The sequence below is a fragment of the Aethina tumida genome, chromosome 1 (assembly GCF_024364675.1).
Source record: "Aethina tumida isolate Nest 87 chromosome 1, icAetTumi1.1, whole genome shotgun sequence".
Lineage (NCBI taxonomy): Eukaryota > Metazoa > Arthropoda > Insecta > Coleoptera > Nitidulidae > Aethina > Aethina tumida.
Window position 1 is genome coordinate 55,302,455 of NC_065435.1, and position 16,127 is coordinate 55,318,581.

The 16,127-nt window shown below is 31.0% G+C and overlaps 2 protein-coding genes across 6 annotated transcripts in view; both read right to left on the minus strand.

Moving 5' to 3' along the window:
• Positions 1 to 16,127, minus strand: part of LOC109602724 (sodium/potassium/calcium exchanger Nckx30C) — an 80,717-nt gene that overhangs the window by 61,809 nt on the left and 2,781 nt on the right. For 2 of the 5 annotated variants that reach the window (XM_020019163.2, XM_020019155.2), the window contains exons 2-3: positions 11,776 to 11,799; positions 8,234 to 8,269 (exon numbers count right to left, since the gene is read on the minus strand). The exons of 2 other annotated variants lie outside the window; for them this stretch is intronic. In XM_020019163.2, coding sequence (XP_019874722.1) covers positions 8,234 to 8,269; positions 11,776 to 11,799 — 60 coding nt within the window. The remainder of the gene's footprint in view (positions 1 to 8,233; positions 8,270 to 11,775; positions 11,800 to 16,127) is intronic. One more of the 5 variants, XM_020019178.2, reaches the window with a different exon arrangement.
• On the minus strand, positions 1,327 to 4,809 carry LOC109602766 (uncharacterized). The gene is made up of 3 exons (XM_020019203.2): positions 4,570 to 4,809; positions 4,336 to 4,518; positions 1,327 to 1,538 (listed from the first exon to the last, which is right to left on the minus strand). The coding sequence occupies exons 1-3, from the start codon at positions 4,657 to 4,659 to the stop codon at positions 1,392 to 1,394; spliced, it is 420 nt and encodes a 139-aa protein (XP_019874762.1). The 5' UTR covers positions 4,660 to 4,809; the 3' UTR covers positions 1,327 to 1,391.

A 16,127-nucleotide genomic window follows, 5' to 3' on the forward strand; every position in this document is an offset into this window, starting at 1 on the left:
CCCATCTTTACAGACTTAGCGAAAACTGAATTCATTCTTGTAATCTTAAAGTATTATATTTTTTTGCTCAACATCAAAAATGTTAACGCAATTAATACTGGAATACATAATACCGGACAAAAATATTGACTACCTAAAGATGTTTTTTTTCGATATCTTTAAGTGATATAACAAATTTTCGATAAACAGAAATTAACAAAAATAATCAATTCCCTCAAATTGTTCCATACTTTTAATTACTAGTGTAGATCAACCAAGAATGAACCAATAGATTTACTTCAACCTTTAATGATCTTGGTACATAAATTATGTCCGTTTACTCTTTTCCTGTTTTAAATACCTTTAAAATAACTTTCATATTTAAAATGGAACTATTATAACATTTTCGTAGCACTTAACACAGAATTTTATTCACAATGAATGTGTTGATCTCCATTTTCTTATATTCTTTAACATAAATAAATAATTATAATGCATGTCTATGGAAAAATAATACAATAACCCTTGAGCTTTTGAAAATAATTATTGATTATTTAATATATTTTTTTATCTATACAATTTTCTTTTATATAATTCATCATAAATTGATTTTTTAGATAAATGAACTATTTTGATGAAAAATCTATAAAGATATTTGTATCTTATAAACAAAATGTAAACTATTTGATTTTTAAACTTTTATAAACAAAGAACAAATACAAGTATAATTTTTTAAAATTTGTAAACAATGGATTTCAAACAACAAATAAATATTAGTCCAACGTCTTTCACTTATCAAGACATCTAGAAAACTGTACACAAACACAAGTATTTTCCTAAAGTTTTAATTTCTTCAAAAGCAAGATAAACTCAAAACACGACATCAGAAAGACTAACTCAAACAAATCCGTCTGACCATTTCCCACAATGCACGTAAACAAAAAAATCAAATCGCCGACAATAAACAAAACAAAAAAATATATATTCGAAGAAGGAATTGTTCGGCTGGAGACCGCCAGAACAAAACCTAAAAAATATCAAAGCTCCATTCTTAATTCTGAACGTTTCCCCATCCATTTTAGTCTTTTGCGCCGAGGGAACGCGTCTCGCTATTCAACTTTTTTATCCTTTGTAGACGGCTTATAATTTCCCTTCAACGTCGTAATTAGAAATGCACTGTTTTATGCATCAGCTTAATTAGCTCTTGAGAACTAATGGACTCGCAAGTATCAACTATCAAACGGAGTTTAGTAATTTAGCAGCAGTTAGATTTAGCATGCAGGATTCGTGTTAATTGTTACACAAGCCACTTCTGGTCTTATCTAAGCCCGTAATTATACATATGTGTATACCAAAAGCAATTTTATTGAAACAGTCTGATACAATTATGGCTCCAGATAGCGATAACAAAGTCATTCGTCAAGTGCGGTCATTATGCCGAATCTCCTGTACATGTCGGCCGTCATGTTAGCTCGTCTGTGAGAGGTGTCTTCCCAATCAATCGGCGGTCTTTTGCCGTACAAATGAGACGTCAAAACCGGCACAGCTTTTTTCCATTCCTAAAAAATAGTCGGCTTTTAATGTAAAGTACCGGTGTCAGGTAACATGTTCGCAACAAGGACGTAACAAGTAGGTAACGTTCTCGGTGGGCCAGCAATTAGTGCAACCCGTTCCACGTTCGGTCGATGCAACTACGCGATGGAGTAAAGGGGAGGGCACTCGGTGTGTTAATTCAATTTGAATTGAATCGAGCCGTGCGATAAATAGTAAAATTCGTGTCTGTGTTTCAGAAAAGTAAGCGCCAAGAAACATGCAACCGGGCGTTTCAGCCGGTTGTCGTGTCGGCGGTTTACGAGTGCGAGCCAAACTCGTTTTATTATTCATATGCGTTATTTATTTAACGGCGATGTTATTGTTAACTATTTAGGTGTGTTATAGTATAGCCGTGGCAATTTTATCAGAAAGGTTACGCATTTAAATAATTTCGAAGGTCCTTCACACTACTTTGGATCTGTCGATTGCTGAATATTTTTGGTTGCTTATTAAAAATTCATTTTTCAGCTACTTTCATTGATTTGATTATATCTAAACACATTTTTTAAAGAAGTGTACATGGAAGGTTAGAGAACATTTATTGCATAAGTTGTAAATTAAAAATAGTTTCTACTGAAAGAATTTAATTTGAGAAATATTTTATGACTTTTTATATTACAGGATTGTGAGTTTCCCAAATATTGTCTCAGTTAGTGGCTATAGTTACTAACTTATATTTATTTATTAAAATATATTAAAAATATGAACTGCTTGAATTGGATGCCAATACCTATCAATGGACAAAATTATTAAATCTGACCAAGCTAAGCTACCTAAGAAAAAAGTTTTCGAGTTCAAAATGTCCAAAAACAATCATCAGTCTTACAGACAACTAAAATTAAAGCCAACCTGGAAAAAATGGGACTTGCTAAAAGACCTACAAGAAAAACCCTTGTTTCTACTAAAAATATGAAAGCCCAATTTTGAATTACTTAAGATGACCTTCACTGGACTACAGAACAGAGGAGACGAGTTTTTAGTGATGAATGTAAATTTAATTTATAAAGAAATGATGGTTCTGCTTAGCTTGAACATCTTACAGGGATGGAACTACACAAAAAGATTGTTACATGAAACATGGTGATGATTCAATTATGCTATGGGGATGTTTATATACATTAAACAACAATTTGGTTTCATATATTGATGGGATGACGCTACGTAATAAAGGATTTCAACTTGAAAACAATCCCAAACACTAATTCAAAATTCTGACAAATTGGTTAAGAGCAATATTTTGTCTTGAGTGTCAAAATTTCTAGACCTTAACCCAATGACATGGGAAATCATGTATATCACCAAATTTGTCATAAAAATTTTAAAATTTTAAATGAACTCATCATAACAATTCAAAAAGCTTGTTGTATATTTGGAAATAGGTGAAATCTATGCCATGGATGTGTATCAAAATTATGAATAACAATCCAAATGTCCAAAAAATAAAATATTTTTAGAAGTTACTATAATAAAGACCACTACTGTAAGTAGAAAAACCTGTGTATTGTAAACTAATTGCTATAAAATTTTGATTGAAATGTACAAATTTAAAGTCTATTTTTGGTTTCATCAAATGTTAACAAAAAACTGAGCTACTTTTTAGCATTTAAAAATTTACAGGGATTGACATATATTTTTTTTTAATTTTGCATCTTCTGAAACAAATTATAAAGGCAATTTCGTGTATCAAATACATTTTCAAATGAATTGCTGTTTTATGTCTAATTGGAAATCTGCGCAATTAAATCGCTGGGCTATTCCATTTAAAATCGACCGGTCCACTTTGGTAATGATTTTATATTTTCAGGGAAATGAAATCTATGTATGTTTCCAGCAATTTCATTTCATTTGGTTGAAAACATATTTCTTTTTTGCAACTTTCAATTAATTTTTATAAAAAAATTTTATTAAAAAATAAGATATTTTGAAAAGTTTAATTCTGAAACGTTTTATATATTGTTTATTAAAATTTAATTTATTGGTGCTAATTCGATAGTTTCTTAAGAAATTGGTTCATTACTTTCTAGACACGAACATATTATGAATAAAAAATGATGACAAGAATGGACCAGTCGTTGTTAAATTTTCTGTAACACTCCGTATTTATGTAAAATTTAAAACGTCTAAACGTCCATGTTATAAACTTTACTTTGAAATTGTTACAGTAATCTGAGTTGAAGGCAGTTTGGATAATTCAATGTTGATTATTCGAAGCTGCTGAATGACTTCATTATAATTTCAAGGCTTTGCAAGATTTAACAGGACTTTTTACGATGCCACTGTGCCCGACTAGTGTAAAGGCGATAAAAGTTTAACACATGCTGCACACAAAAGCGCCTCCCCCTGGGAAATGTACCTACGTATAACACTTATGTCGGATCAAGGAAAATTATTTTAATACTACCTGGGGAACTGCAAATTAAAAATATATCTTAGTTGTTGAAGTACATTTTCTCGTAGTACCAACAAAAATTGTCTGCCATCTGAATTTTCTCACTGTTCTTTAAAATGTTTAAAAATTATTTTAACACCCACTGCGACTTTAAATTACAGTTTATATTAAATAAACTGGAAATTTGAGATAGGTAAAATAGTTTAAAATGCAGCAAAATTGAAGCTGTGTGTGGTGAATAAAAATTAATAAATGTTTTAAAAAACTGTCAAGTAACAGACAAATATTGGAATAATTATAACAGTCTTATTAATCTTATCCACATCACACAATGTGTACGAGGAAACATTTTAGATTAGTTAAATTATTCATACTTGCTGAAATATATTTTCCCTGACAACGGGCATGTATGGTCTATTACATCTAGGTTTTTTGTTGTCCCATATCGGAAAAGGTTTGGTGAAAGCAAAAAATAGGTCGTATTGGGTTTGATCGGGGTAAAACAAATTGTTGCGGTAATACGAAATGACCGGATCCAGATCAACCTTATCGGGTTTCTAAAACGATTGGAAATATAGCATAATGTTGTATTAATTATTTAGTCTTACCCATCCTGTGGTATCGAATTTTAGGTTGACTTCCTTTTGAAAGTTATGCTCAATATTAGGGGTTCTCCATTCGCCTTTGCCCAAAGCCATTGTATATGATAGTTAGTGAAATATTATAAAGTATGCGCAAAATAGAGCGAAAATTGTCATAAATCCAATGACAGCTAGTAATGCCAAAAATAAAAAGACCGTGGCAACAACAAGTGACACGAGAAATTCGTCTATATCTTCAATAAAATGCACAATACTCATAATGGGTAACGTAAAATCAGATCTAATACCTCTGTTGCCATTTTCACTCATTTAAATGGGGCCCGTCAATTTAATTTCATAACTGTAATTTGGCGATGAGTAAATGTAGGAGCTCTTGATTCGATGAATTCATTTACGTGTCATTCGGTTTAATTTATCTTTAGCGTTTGCTCCAATAATTAATATGCATCTGTTTGATTGATACTAATCACGAATCTTTAAATTAATTATAGTTTGATGTGTAAATGAAGAACATAATATAAATCATTCAAGTCATGGAGAGTATTACGTAAGCATTAAATTCTATTAAAAGATTTATTTTACAAAATTATTTACGTTATTTCATTAAAATCAAAGTGATTGATTTTATTTTTAGTACCTGGATGTGAGGGGTGTTTGTAACACTATACATTCGACTTATTTGTCAAGGTGTGCCAGGAAGATGTATAAGTATATTTCATTAAGCTCTTTAAAACCGTACAAATACATTTTTTCCGTAATGTACAGTCAACCTTCAAGTGCCATGCATTTTACATGTAATGTATGACCATGATCTATTCCATAAAGACATTAGGTTTCCATCCGGCTAAACGTAAATACATAATATCTAATGAACATTTAACTGCCTTGACAATAAAATTAGAGGTTATTGATTTATAATCAAAAAACGATTAATATAAATTTAGACCCTCTATTTTATGCTATTATTGAAAAACATGATTTCGAATTAAAATTGATTTTATCGTGGAAATTGAATAAAATATTGTTTGCCGTAAACATTGTTCGCCGACTGACCCGGATTCTTTCAGAATAGACAGCAGTACAAACAACCACGGCACAATTTGTAATGCGGGGCACCAAAAACTGATGATATTACCATATTCCTTTGTCGTAAGTAAGAGTTTGTTTGTCCGATAGGAAGTCGACAGCACTTAGTGGGCAACAAAGGCGGTTTAAAAATATGCTCCCGATAACAAAGAGCCATCGAATATCGACACATCTGATACACGGGTAAGGACAGCTCCGGTTTCCCCCGGCCAGATACGAAGTTTTCAATTAAAAGGGAACATAAGGAAACCCGAACACAATTGACCTTGTTTGTTTCGGAAAAGAAACGCCACGAACAGTGGACCTGACGCTCGACGGGCGAAAATGCGGCTCGGTTTTCCACGTCCGCGGGCCTAGATGTAACAACACTTTCTTCTTTCGCATTGTCGTTTTCGAGCGAGAAACCGCAAGGTCGACGACGGTTTATTGTTGTCGACTTTCAAACGGAACGCTGCTTGCTCACTTTCATTAAGCTCCTTTGCGTTTTCCTTCGCATTGTTTAAAATGTTTTCAAAACTGTTCCTGAGACATTTAAGATGTTTGGCTAACGTTGTTAACCAGTGAAATTATGACAGTGTATACCCTATTCAATTAAATATTAATTTTTCTGTCCATATTTAAATAGTACCTCATTATCAATCTACATTTCTTGTCAGAATTATTACTTTCACCTGGCTTAATCATCAACAGTAGGTGAATGAATATATCCAAGAATTCAAAAGTTCCAACATTTCATGTCATTTAAGAATATTTACAATGAAAATTAAAATAAATAACAAACGTTAATAGTATCTTAAAACTAAATTTTGAAAGAATTAAATGTACTCTTAATAATATTTATCTACCTACTTTAAATAACATCCACACTCAAGAAGAATCTCTAAGGATATTATATGAAAAATTTACTTGCAAATATTATTTATTTTTAATTTTTAATGTTCTTATTATTTATACCATATTGTGAAATTTTTATATAGAAAAGCCCTGCCTTATTTTATAAAAATATATATAAAATGTATACTATAAACTATTTAACATTTATTTGTATTTATTTCATTCTGAAACGACTGTTATATGGCTATTGTTTCAAAATTATTGAGTTTTACAATGGATCGAAAACATTTAACTTTGGAAGGGTTAAATCAAGCAGTGGAATAGGTTTAGTCTTTTCCAAAATGTCAATAGTCGGATGTGGAGGCTTTTTAGAGAATGTGATAGTCAGAATGGATAACATAAACTGCTCGTATACAACCTGGTAACGGAGTTACAGCAATCTATATTCTAAGAGACCAATAAGATCTCCATCTGTTATTAAGGGCAATCGCGGGGCAAGATTGGAGTAGCATGAAGAAAACTGGCTTGAAAATGATTGACGATTATCAATTTTTATCCTGCTTGCATCTTAGGCATGTCCAGCTAGTGTTTACATGTAGAGGTAATGGTTTGGAGTGGCAATAGAACTTTTTGTGACGTTTTTTCACATTCAATAGAGCACATTTGGCATATGTTTCAAAGAAGAATTTTACCAAAAATGAGCAATATTCTCAACACTTTTAGAGCTCTTGCAGACAAAATGGATTCAAATACCTCAAAATGATATTGATCACCTTATTTGGTCTACGTTCAAGAGACGTAGAGCAGTTGAGGAGTACTTACTTTTTATTATAATTATTTTAGGTTAATTTGTACAGTTTAGTATTTTATGCTAAAAACTAATGATAAGTGAATTTCATATTTTAGTTACATGAAGGTCTGAAACAAAAATATCCTTAGATTTTCTTGTGTTAAAAAAATCTAATTAAAATTTTTAATATTTATTTATTATGTTATCTGATCTAAATGTAATTAAGGTTTTTCTGATATTACTATAATATCAAAAGATATTCTATCTAATTGTTTCAGTCTAACAAAAAAGATTTATCCAAACATTCAACATTAATGAAACTCATTCCATTCCAAGGTTATCAAGAAACGCTTTACATGCAGAACATTTATTAGTCATTTAGCCGTTTTCCAAGATTATTGCCGAATATGCAGTTAGTTATTGATAATTTTTAAAAAACGTAAAAAACAATATTTCTTCCATACAGTTAATTGTCCACATGCACATTGGATTGATAAAAATGAAAAAGAAATATTGTTTGGAGTTTGGAAAGATCAGTAGAGTATTCTATAGTTGCCTATTCTACTTTTGCCAATCATTTCATTTCATAAAACAGTTAATAAACACTAAACCAGACCAAGTAGTCTTAAACATGAAACATTTAGTAACATTCAATTATCGTCATTCAATGGCAAAGTAACACTGATGATGATGATGGTGATGATGATGATAACGATAAATGTTAGGATACATGTCAGGAAATTATGCAGAAATAAACGATATTAATTACCTAGGATCGGGTAATCATGCATTTCTAATTTCAATTAAATTACTATTCGCAAACTAATGTTTATTTCTGCTTTGACAAATAACAACAAAGGGTAGAATGTATAGAGGAGAATTACAGATCGAAATAGAGAGTATGAGTGAGTGAAAAGAGATGAATCAGGATAGGCAACAGTATTTAAATACTCCACTGACCTGGCCAGAATCTACTATGACACTGACTGATGCGGACTGAAAAAGAAAAAAGTTTTTCGTTATTAACACACAACACGTAAACAATAATAAGGAGAAAATCGCATTTTACAACATCGCACATTTGCACAGTATACATGTATGAACTATAAATAAAAGAAAAAAAATTTTTTCAGAACAAATCTCTCATTGATATATTCATGACGTGGAATCAAGGAAGATGACAAAGACGAATAGCGAGTGCGATTCTCAGAAAGCCGATAGCGACAAAGGGCCCGACATAAATCTCAAATACGGACCTGATGTCAACACATTCACTGCCTTTTGTGGCTTTGTGTTTAATTTAAAGTTACATGCGACATACAATGGATTTCGCGAATATTGCATTAATACCCTAAGGTTGACAGCCATAAAGCCCGAGCATTTTGTGTATAATGCAAACAGTTTAAAATTATAAATAACACTATTTTCTTTTTATTTTATTTTATTTTTTTATGAAACATGTCACATTCAGTGCACGTCAGAATCCTGGGGTCTATTACGTGTATGTGTGTCATGGCGGATTTCTATTTGCTTGTTTGCCAGGCAACTAAAGCAAACAATCAGGCGTGTCTCTTGTGCGGCAGTTCCCGGTTGCGGGCAAATAATGAAGAAGACGCATTCAATTTACATTTTTCGTTCATAATGCAAAGTGCACGTCCGATAAAATAAAAAAATGGAATAACGTGAGATAGCAAACACTGGTACAAATTAAATGTTCTCAACGTGGAAATTTCAAGTTCGCTTATTGAACTGCGAAATTTAATAAACTGCACAGATGAGAGAGCATATAAGTAAGGCGAACTGGTGGAAGACTTATTTGTTAAAGTAAAACAACACGTTTACAACTCTGTTTTACCTATAAATTCATGGAACGTTGGGGAATTTGAAAATAAAACATAATATAAAAATAATATATTTTACCGTATATATGACACAATATTTCATGAAAATAAGTTATTGTTTTATAAAGTATTGAACAAAATTTAAATTTAAATAAAAATGATTAGACATAAATAATAAAAAAAACTACAGGGTGCTTCTAATTTTTTTATATTTCTTCTGAAGAAAATATAAAGTTTAAATTTCTCTAACCTTTGGTCCAATCATGTTTAAATTTTATATATATTATCCTAAAATACGTGCCTATAATTTAATGCTATAAACATTTTCAATGTTGTTACAGTGGCATATATTCTGAGGGGTTCCCCTCCTTTTCTCGGTCTATTGTCTATATTACTGATTAATTTTTAAGACTATCAAGATTTTCATATTCTTTGTACAATTTGGAAGAAAAAAAGTATTCTTGATTAATTTTGGTCATCACAGCCTTTTTTTTTAAATATTTCCGATTTAATATTCACTTTAATTTTCTTCAAACATTAAAATTTAAATATCCAAAAACCGTGGTGATAATCAATATTAATCACTGGTACCAGGTATCTATTTATATTTCTGTAACCTTTGGTCTTGTCGTGTTTAAATTCTATATGTATTATCCTAAAATACGTGTCTACAGTTGAATGTTATTAACATTTTCCATTTGTTACAGCGGCATAGATTCTGAAGTGTTCTCCACTTTTTCTCGTCTTATTTCCTACATCACTAAATAATTTTTAAAAACATAAACTTTTTCATATTCTTTGCACAAGTTGGAAGAAAAAAGTATTCTTGATTAATTTTGATTATCACAGTCATTTTTGAAATATTTCAGATTTACTATAATTTTCAGATTCAGTTCAGTTATTTTAATATCTTAAGAACGGTTGTGATAATCAATATTAATCAAGGGTACCAGGTGAAAATTTACATTTTTGTAACATTTGGTTCAAATGTATTTAAATTCGATATGTACTATCCTAAAATACGTGCCTACAACTAAATGTAATTAACATTTTAAATATTGTTACAGTGACATAGATTCTGAAGGGTTCTTCTCTTATTCTCATTCCATTTTTTACGGTGCTAAATATTTTTTAAAACTATGAAAATTTACATATTCTTTGCACAATTTGGAAGAAAAGAGGTACTCTTGATTACCGCAGCCTTTTTTTGAGATATTTCAGATCTAATGTTCACTTTAATTTTCTTCAAAGACTATAACAGAAATATCTTAAAAACGGTTGTCAATAATCAATATAAAACAAAAGTACCTTTTTTCTTCTATATTGTACAAGTAATATGAAAAGCTTAATAGTATTAAAAAATATTTAGGCGCGTTGAAATCAGAATCTACCCTACTGTATCATTATAGAGAAATTGTAGGTACATATTTAAGGATAATAAAGAGTAAAAAAATATGAGTAAAAAACAAATTTTCAAATTTAAATTTGAAGGACTGTGTTTACTTCAGGAGAATCTATAGAAAAAAATATAGACTTTCTTCATTATTCAAACTCCTCCCAAATTTTAATCAACTATTTTAGAAAAACCTTTTATATAAGTTACTGGTTGTGGTTACAAAAAGGCCAACTCCACTGATGAAATTATTTAAAATTTCTGCAATCTGAATGCCTGGAAAGCTATCGACATCCACGAGACGTCGATGTTGGATAACGACGCCTCGCGTTTATGTATAAATCAATACCTGGCAATTAACAAGTCCGTTATTAAGTGCAGGGCTTTTGATCCTGACAATATGAAGTGCAACACCGACACCACACCAAATGAAAAGGTTGAGCATCCCAATCGTGCAGTCGATTCGTTCCATGTAGGTTAAGAAAAATCGATTATAAATGTTCGTGTCAAGGTCCCTATATCCATTATTAAATAGTTATTTTGTTTTCTTGAATAAAGTCTAACTACCAACTAAATGCTAATTGCTCGCTCGTTTTAAATATGGCTGGTATTTAGCTTTAGTGTTGCGTTGCATAGATCGAACCGCTCCTATGAAATATTTAAAGTGTTCCATCCATCTAAACCGTAATTTTCAGCTTTAACGTTAAGAACGAAATGAAAGAAAAATGAACCGATATTGGAAACTACAGTCGGTATGCAGTTCGTGTTGCAGCAATTTATCCCGGAAATCTCGATAATTTCTTGCTTGTTTTTGGCGTGCCTATTTCGTAGGTTTTAGCATCCAATACAAAAATGCTTTTATAATTGTCTCATATTCTTTTGTGTGTATTTTCTGAAATAGAGACCTTCATATTAAAAATCCATTATCTTAGTTGTACATAAATAAATAATAAATAAATATTTACTTATATATCTTGTAGTCGGACAATGTGGCAACAATATTGATTTAAAATGAATAATTTATACTATAATTATTAATATTATAAACCAAAACAAAAACAAATATGTGTAGTAGAATATAGAACACAGAACTTATATCATATTAGACAGGTGATGAGCATCAACAACAAAAAAAAATTGACAAACATGCAAACAGGAACAAGCAAAACAAGCAAGGCCCAAGCAACAATAGTAAATAGGAAGAATAGAAGGGCATAGAGTAGCAGGTGAGGAGATTTGTAGAAAAGAAAGAGCTTGATCTCACTCACCAGAGCTTGAGCGGCCGATTGGTGCTGGAAACAATTAAGCAAACATTTAGTTACATACACATCAAACGGGTAATGGTATGGTAACAGTTAGTGATCGAGTTAATTTGTGTATGCGTTCAGAATGGGGGATTATACTGGTTTGTTTTGTTTTGTCGTTACGGCGCTGGAAAAGCTGTGCAAAAGAGTTTTGTTCGGGTTTACGGGAACGTACATACTTACCTTTTGTACACCCGAAGATGAATAAATTAATCTGTACAATGGTGAAAATGACTGAAAATAATGTGATAAAGGCACGTGTGTGTGACCTTTTAACCTTAAATTTTAGCAAGAATTTCCAATTTATAACATAAAAGATTATTTAGTAGTCCTTGCCTTCATGTCGTGACTGGCATTCAATACTGCCAACTGGAAATGAAAGCGGTTTTTATAAATAAACATAAAAAAATGTCCTTTCGCATAATCAATATTTCTATATAAGTATATTTATTCAACGACTATTCAAATAAATTTATTTTGTATGTCGACATCGTGATGGCATCACATTACATTCCAAGAACTGGGGACGATCAAATTGGTTTATACTGTAATTACGTGCTAAATTTTTATTTATAAAATATGACGGCACATTCGCACTTTATCTTGTGCCAATTTGCAGTGAATATATGCGGCCGCATTCATGTTTAATGGCCGATTGTGTCCGGGTACGAATTTAATCAGTTCGTCATTGGTACCGGAGCACAAAAGGCCACAGTGCGATCAGGAAATTGGAAGATAAGCCGGTTCAATGTGAAAGCTATTCGAAGTCTACTATTAAAATGGCCAAACTGTCCGCAATTTGAATAAGCCATTTTTTAGTTTGTAAAATATTCCTCAGGTGGTGCTAAAATGAAGAGAAAGAGTCAATAGTTTAAATAGATTCTTATCAAATAAAAGTTCTAACTTTGGATAGATATCAGAATAAATGCACGTGAAAGACCAGTTGAATACAAAAAGTCAATTTGAAATTCATGTTAAAAACAAGGATGCATTCCATTTACATCTGTTTAATGAATTAAATTGAAACAACTTTATGGGAATTAAGTGCGACATATGTGCATTTTAATTTTAACATATGTTGCATTTTGTCGTATAATTTTGGGAATCATTTGGAAGATCAGGTGTGAAGGTAAATTACAAAAATATGAAATTAATTTTTGTTAAATCTTAAGAATATTACCGCTGTTAAATATAGAGTAATAAAAAGCCAAATAGTTAAACGTTTTTGCGTTATTAAACAGTGGATTTGAGCATTAAGACTTATGGATTAGATGGTGTTTCGTGTCAACAATGCATTTAGGCTCAGGAATTGGTACTGAAACGAGGAGATAGAGCACCGGGAAACAAGAACGGGGGACGTAAAAAAGCGACTTTGGGGCCAGAATGAGGAAGCAAGTCGAATTCCCTGGATATTCTCCGAGGGGAAATTGTGAGCCTGTAGCAAATATCCTTTTGTCGCAGAGCTAATGCCTTGGGTGATAAGGTAAAACCCCGCCTAAAGTCTCATAACTTGGTATGTGATTATAAATAATTATTTCTGAAGGCGTTGTCTATTTACGAACGAATTCGTTATTACAATACGTTGGAAATGTCGATTGTAAGATTTTTCCACACTGTTTGGAATATTCGAAATATCTATTCTCTCTGTGCAAAATCTAAGTAGGACTTATTTTCGATAAAGTCTTTAGTTCCTGTAGTTTGCAATTTCGTAAGATGACATAAGGAATAAAGATCATCTTTTGTTACAGCGTAAGTTTTGTCAATGCCATTTAAACTGTTAATGTATAAAGCGCATTTGCTGCAAGTAAGGCAAGCAAATAAACTAAAATGTTACAAAATTTCACAAGAGGTTTTATGTCACGCATAATGGCTGTTTAAATCTTTTTTAAGGCACTACTAACAAGAAAATGGTGCACGCGAGTGTATTACTCAATTCGACTATAAAATTTCCAGTCTAATCATAAACCTTTACTGCGTTTATAATTTATAATTTTTTAATTCTTATGAATAAAGTTGTAATTTTGGCATTTTAAATTAAATTAAATGAGAATATATCAGTATTTCTTTTAGAGTATTTAAATATTAGTAATTATAATTAATGGCACGTTCTTTAATTTCATTCTTTTAAATTGATGAATTTTTGTTACATTATTATCTGATTATTTTTTGCGGATTTTTAACATTTCTAGATTGAATATTATATATTGACACATAGAAATTATTAGAATCAATATAATTTTACAAACTCATAGATCCAGCGGCCCAATTTTATCAAAATATGATTTTTAGGACATCGTGTAAACTTGTCCACAACTCATTTTTCTACAATTTTTGTGTGTTAAGCTTGTTTAATACAAACACAATTCAATATTCACTTCACCCTTATTGTGGTTTAAGGATTTTCTCATTCATTTCAAAAGGTCGTCAGAACAATGCCGTCCAAATTATAGTCATTTAAGTTATTTGGATGGAGAGAGAATTATTGCCTTAAAAAAGGCATAACTTTCGTCTGTGATAATTGGCAATCGGATGAGGCAGAATCGAAGTTGTTGGTGAGTGTGGAACAGTCGAGAAAGACGACAAGAGGTTCAGGAAGACGTCGAGCGACAAACAAACGTGAAGTTCACCGCCTTAGAATTTTAGCTTACGGATATTACCTTGTGACCACTCATACAATTGCCAGCCAGTGGTTTACTGAAAAAGGAAATCTTTTTCAATGTCAAGTTTTTACTGTAGAATCCGGTATTTTAGATTGTTTCTCATAGTTCCCATATTGCAACGCCCTCGTCAAAGTTAGGAGTGATTTGAACAATTTTGTGTGATGAAATCCACAATTTTTATGGAATAATCTGTACGTCGAATAGCTGGAGTAAGTTGACTGTTCCAGGAAACATCCAGGAAATTGTAAAACCATATTTGTTGCATTACTTTAAGGCCCTTCTCTGTTCAATTTTCCAATAGGGTAATATCAAACTTCATATTGGGAGGATTACTTTGGAGTGTTTCCAACAGTCCGATGTAAATCTGTTGCCATGGCCAACAAGATCCACAGAGTTATACCGAAATTTAAACCTTCCTCCATAGATTTTCGCTGACCTTCTCCAAGTAATGGTGGTACAGAATGAGGTACCTTAACTATTGACTATTAATAATTTACAAAAGTAATACATGATTAACATATTCAATATTTTTGTTTAAATTTTCAGTTACTGTATCATCCAAAACTGTATATAAAAAATTAAAGAAATTTGTCTATTGAATCTCAATTTGTGACATATTTGATTTATGTTTTTAAAGTCTTCGATTAAAACATTATAACAGTAAAATAAAGAAGGTGAAAATTAGAAAATTACTTACAAAAGTATGATAACCATTTTTTATAACTTTTTTATCCGCAGGTTGTTTAATTTGAGAATTTTCAATTATAAAGCAGAGAAACAATTTGATAACTTAAAATTCATTCTTTAAATATTATTGTAATTGTAATTTATAATTGTAAATAATGATATATAAAATTAATACAATAATAATATTTATCTTTTATCTTTTTTTGATAGTGAAAGCCGGACTAAATATATTTTTTTACTTTTAATTGTACTCATTTTTTAAATTTATTAAAAATGAAAATAAATAAACAAATTAATATAATTAAATTTTATTTTATATAAACAATATTTATTGAATCACGTGTTAATTATTTTTATGTTCGAATAAATGGCTTGAGATTCACTGACATTTTCATTAGTTAGTTTTCAGAGTTATTTACACCTCCGGTAACATAAAACCGTTTACACAGCACAAACGTACAGTTTTACACGTTTAGTAATTGGCAAAAAAATCGAGAAAATAGAACATAAAATGAATTCAATTATCGCATCTAATTAAACTTGTTGGTTTACTGTGTTTATTTTGTCACATAAAGGATGGAGTTTTGAAAATAAACAATATTGCGTCGTTTCCCGTAATTAAAATTTAAAATTAGTAATGTCACAATTAGTGTGGACACAACATAACTTGGCTGAGTTGACCCGATATTTTACTGAATGCATAATAGTTTTGACTGCAAAAAATTGTAAATTACTCCTCTACTAAAAATCATTAAAATCGTATAAAATGAAGAAACGAATTGTTAGCCGTCACATTCGGTATCATTAAGTAATCTTTAGAAGGAAACGAATTGGAAGCCATCATATTTCATCTCTAATTAAAAAGAGCTGATTTATATTTGATTTCTGTTTGGAAATTACAATAGCATTGTAGCAGGAAGTGAGTGATCGCTGATGGCTGAAGAATACAAAAAGAGCGTTTGACGGTCT

Coding starts and splice junctions, on each gene's coding strand:
- LOC109602766 (XM_020019203.2), bottom strand. CDS start 4,659: ATGGCTTTGGGCAAAGGCGAATGGAGAACCCCTAATATTGAGCATAAC. Junction 4,519..4,569: donor AATTCGATACCACAGGATGG/GTAAGACTAAAT, acceptor CAATCGTTTTAG/AAACCCGATAAGGTTGATCT. Junction 1,539..4,335: donor GGGAAAATATATTTCAGCAA/GTATGAATAATT, acceptor ACTATTTTTTAG/GAATGGAAAAAAGCTGTGCC.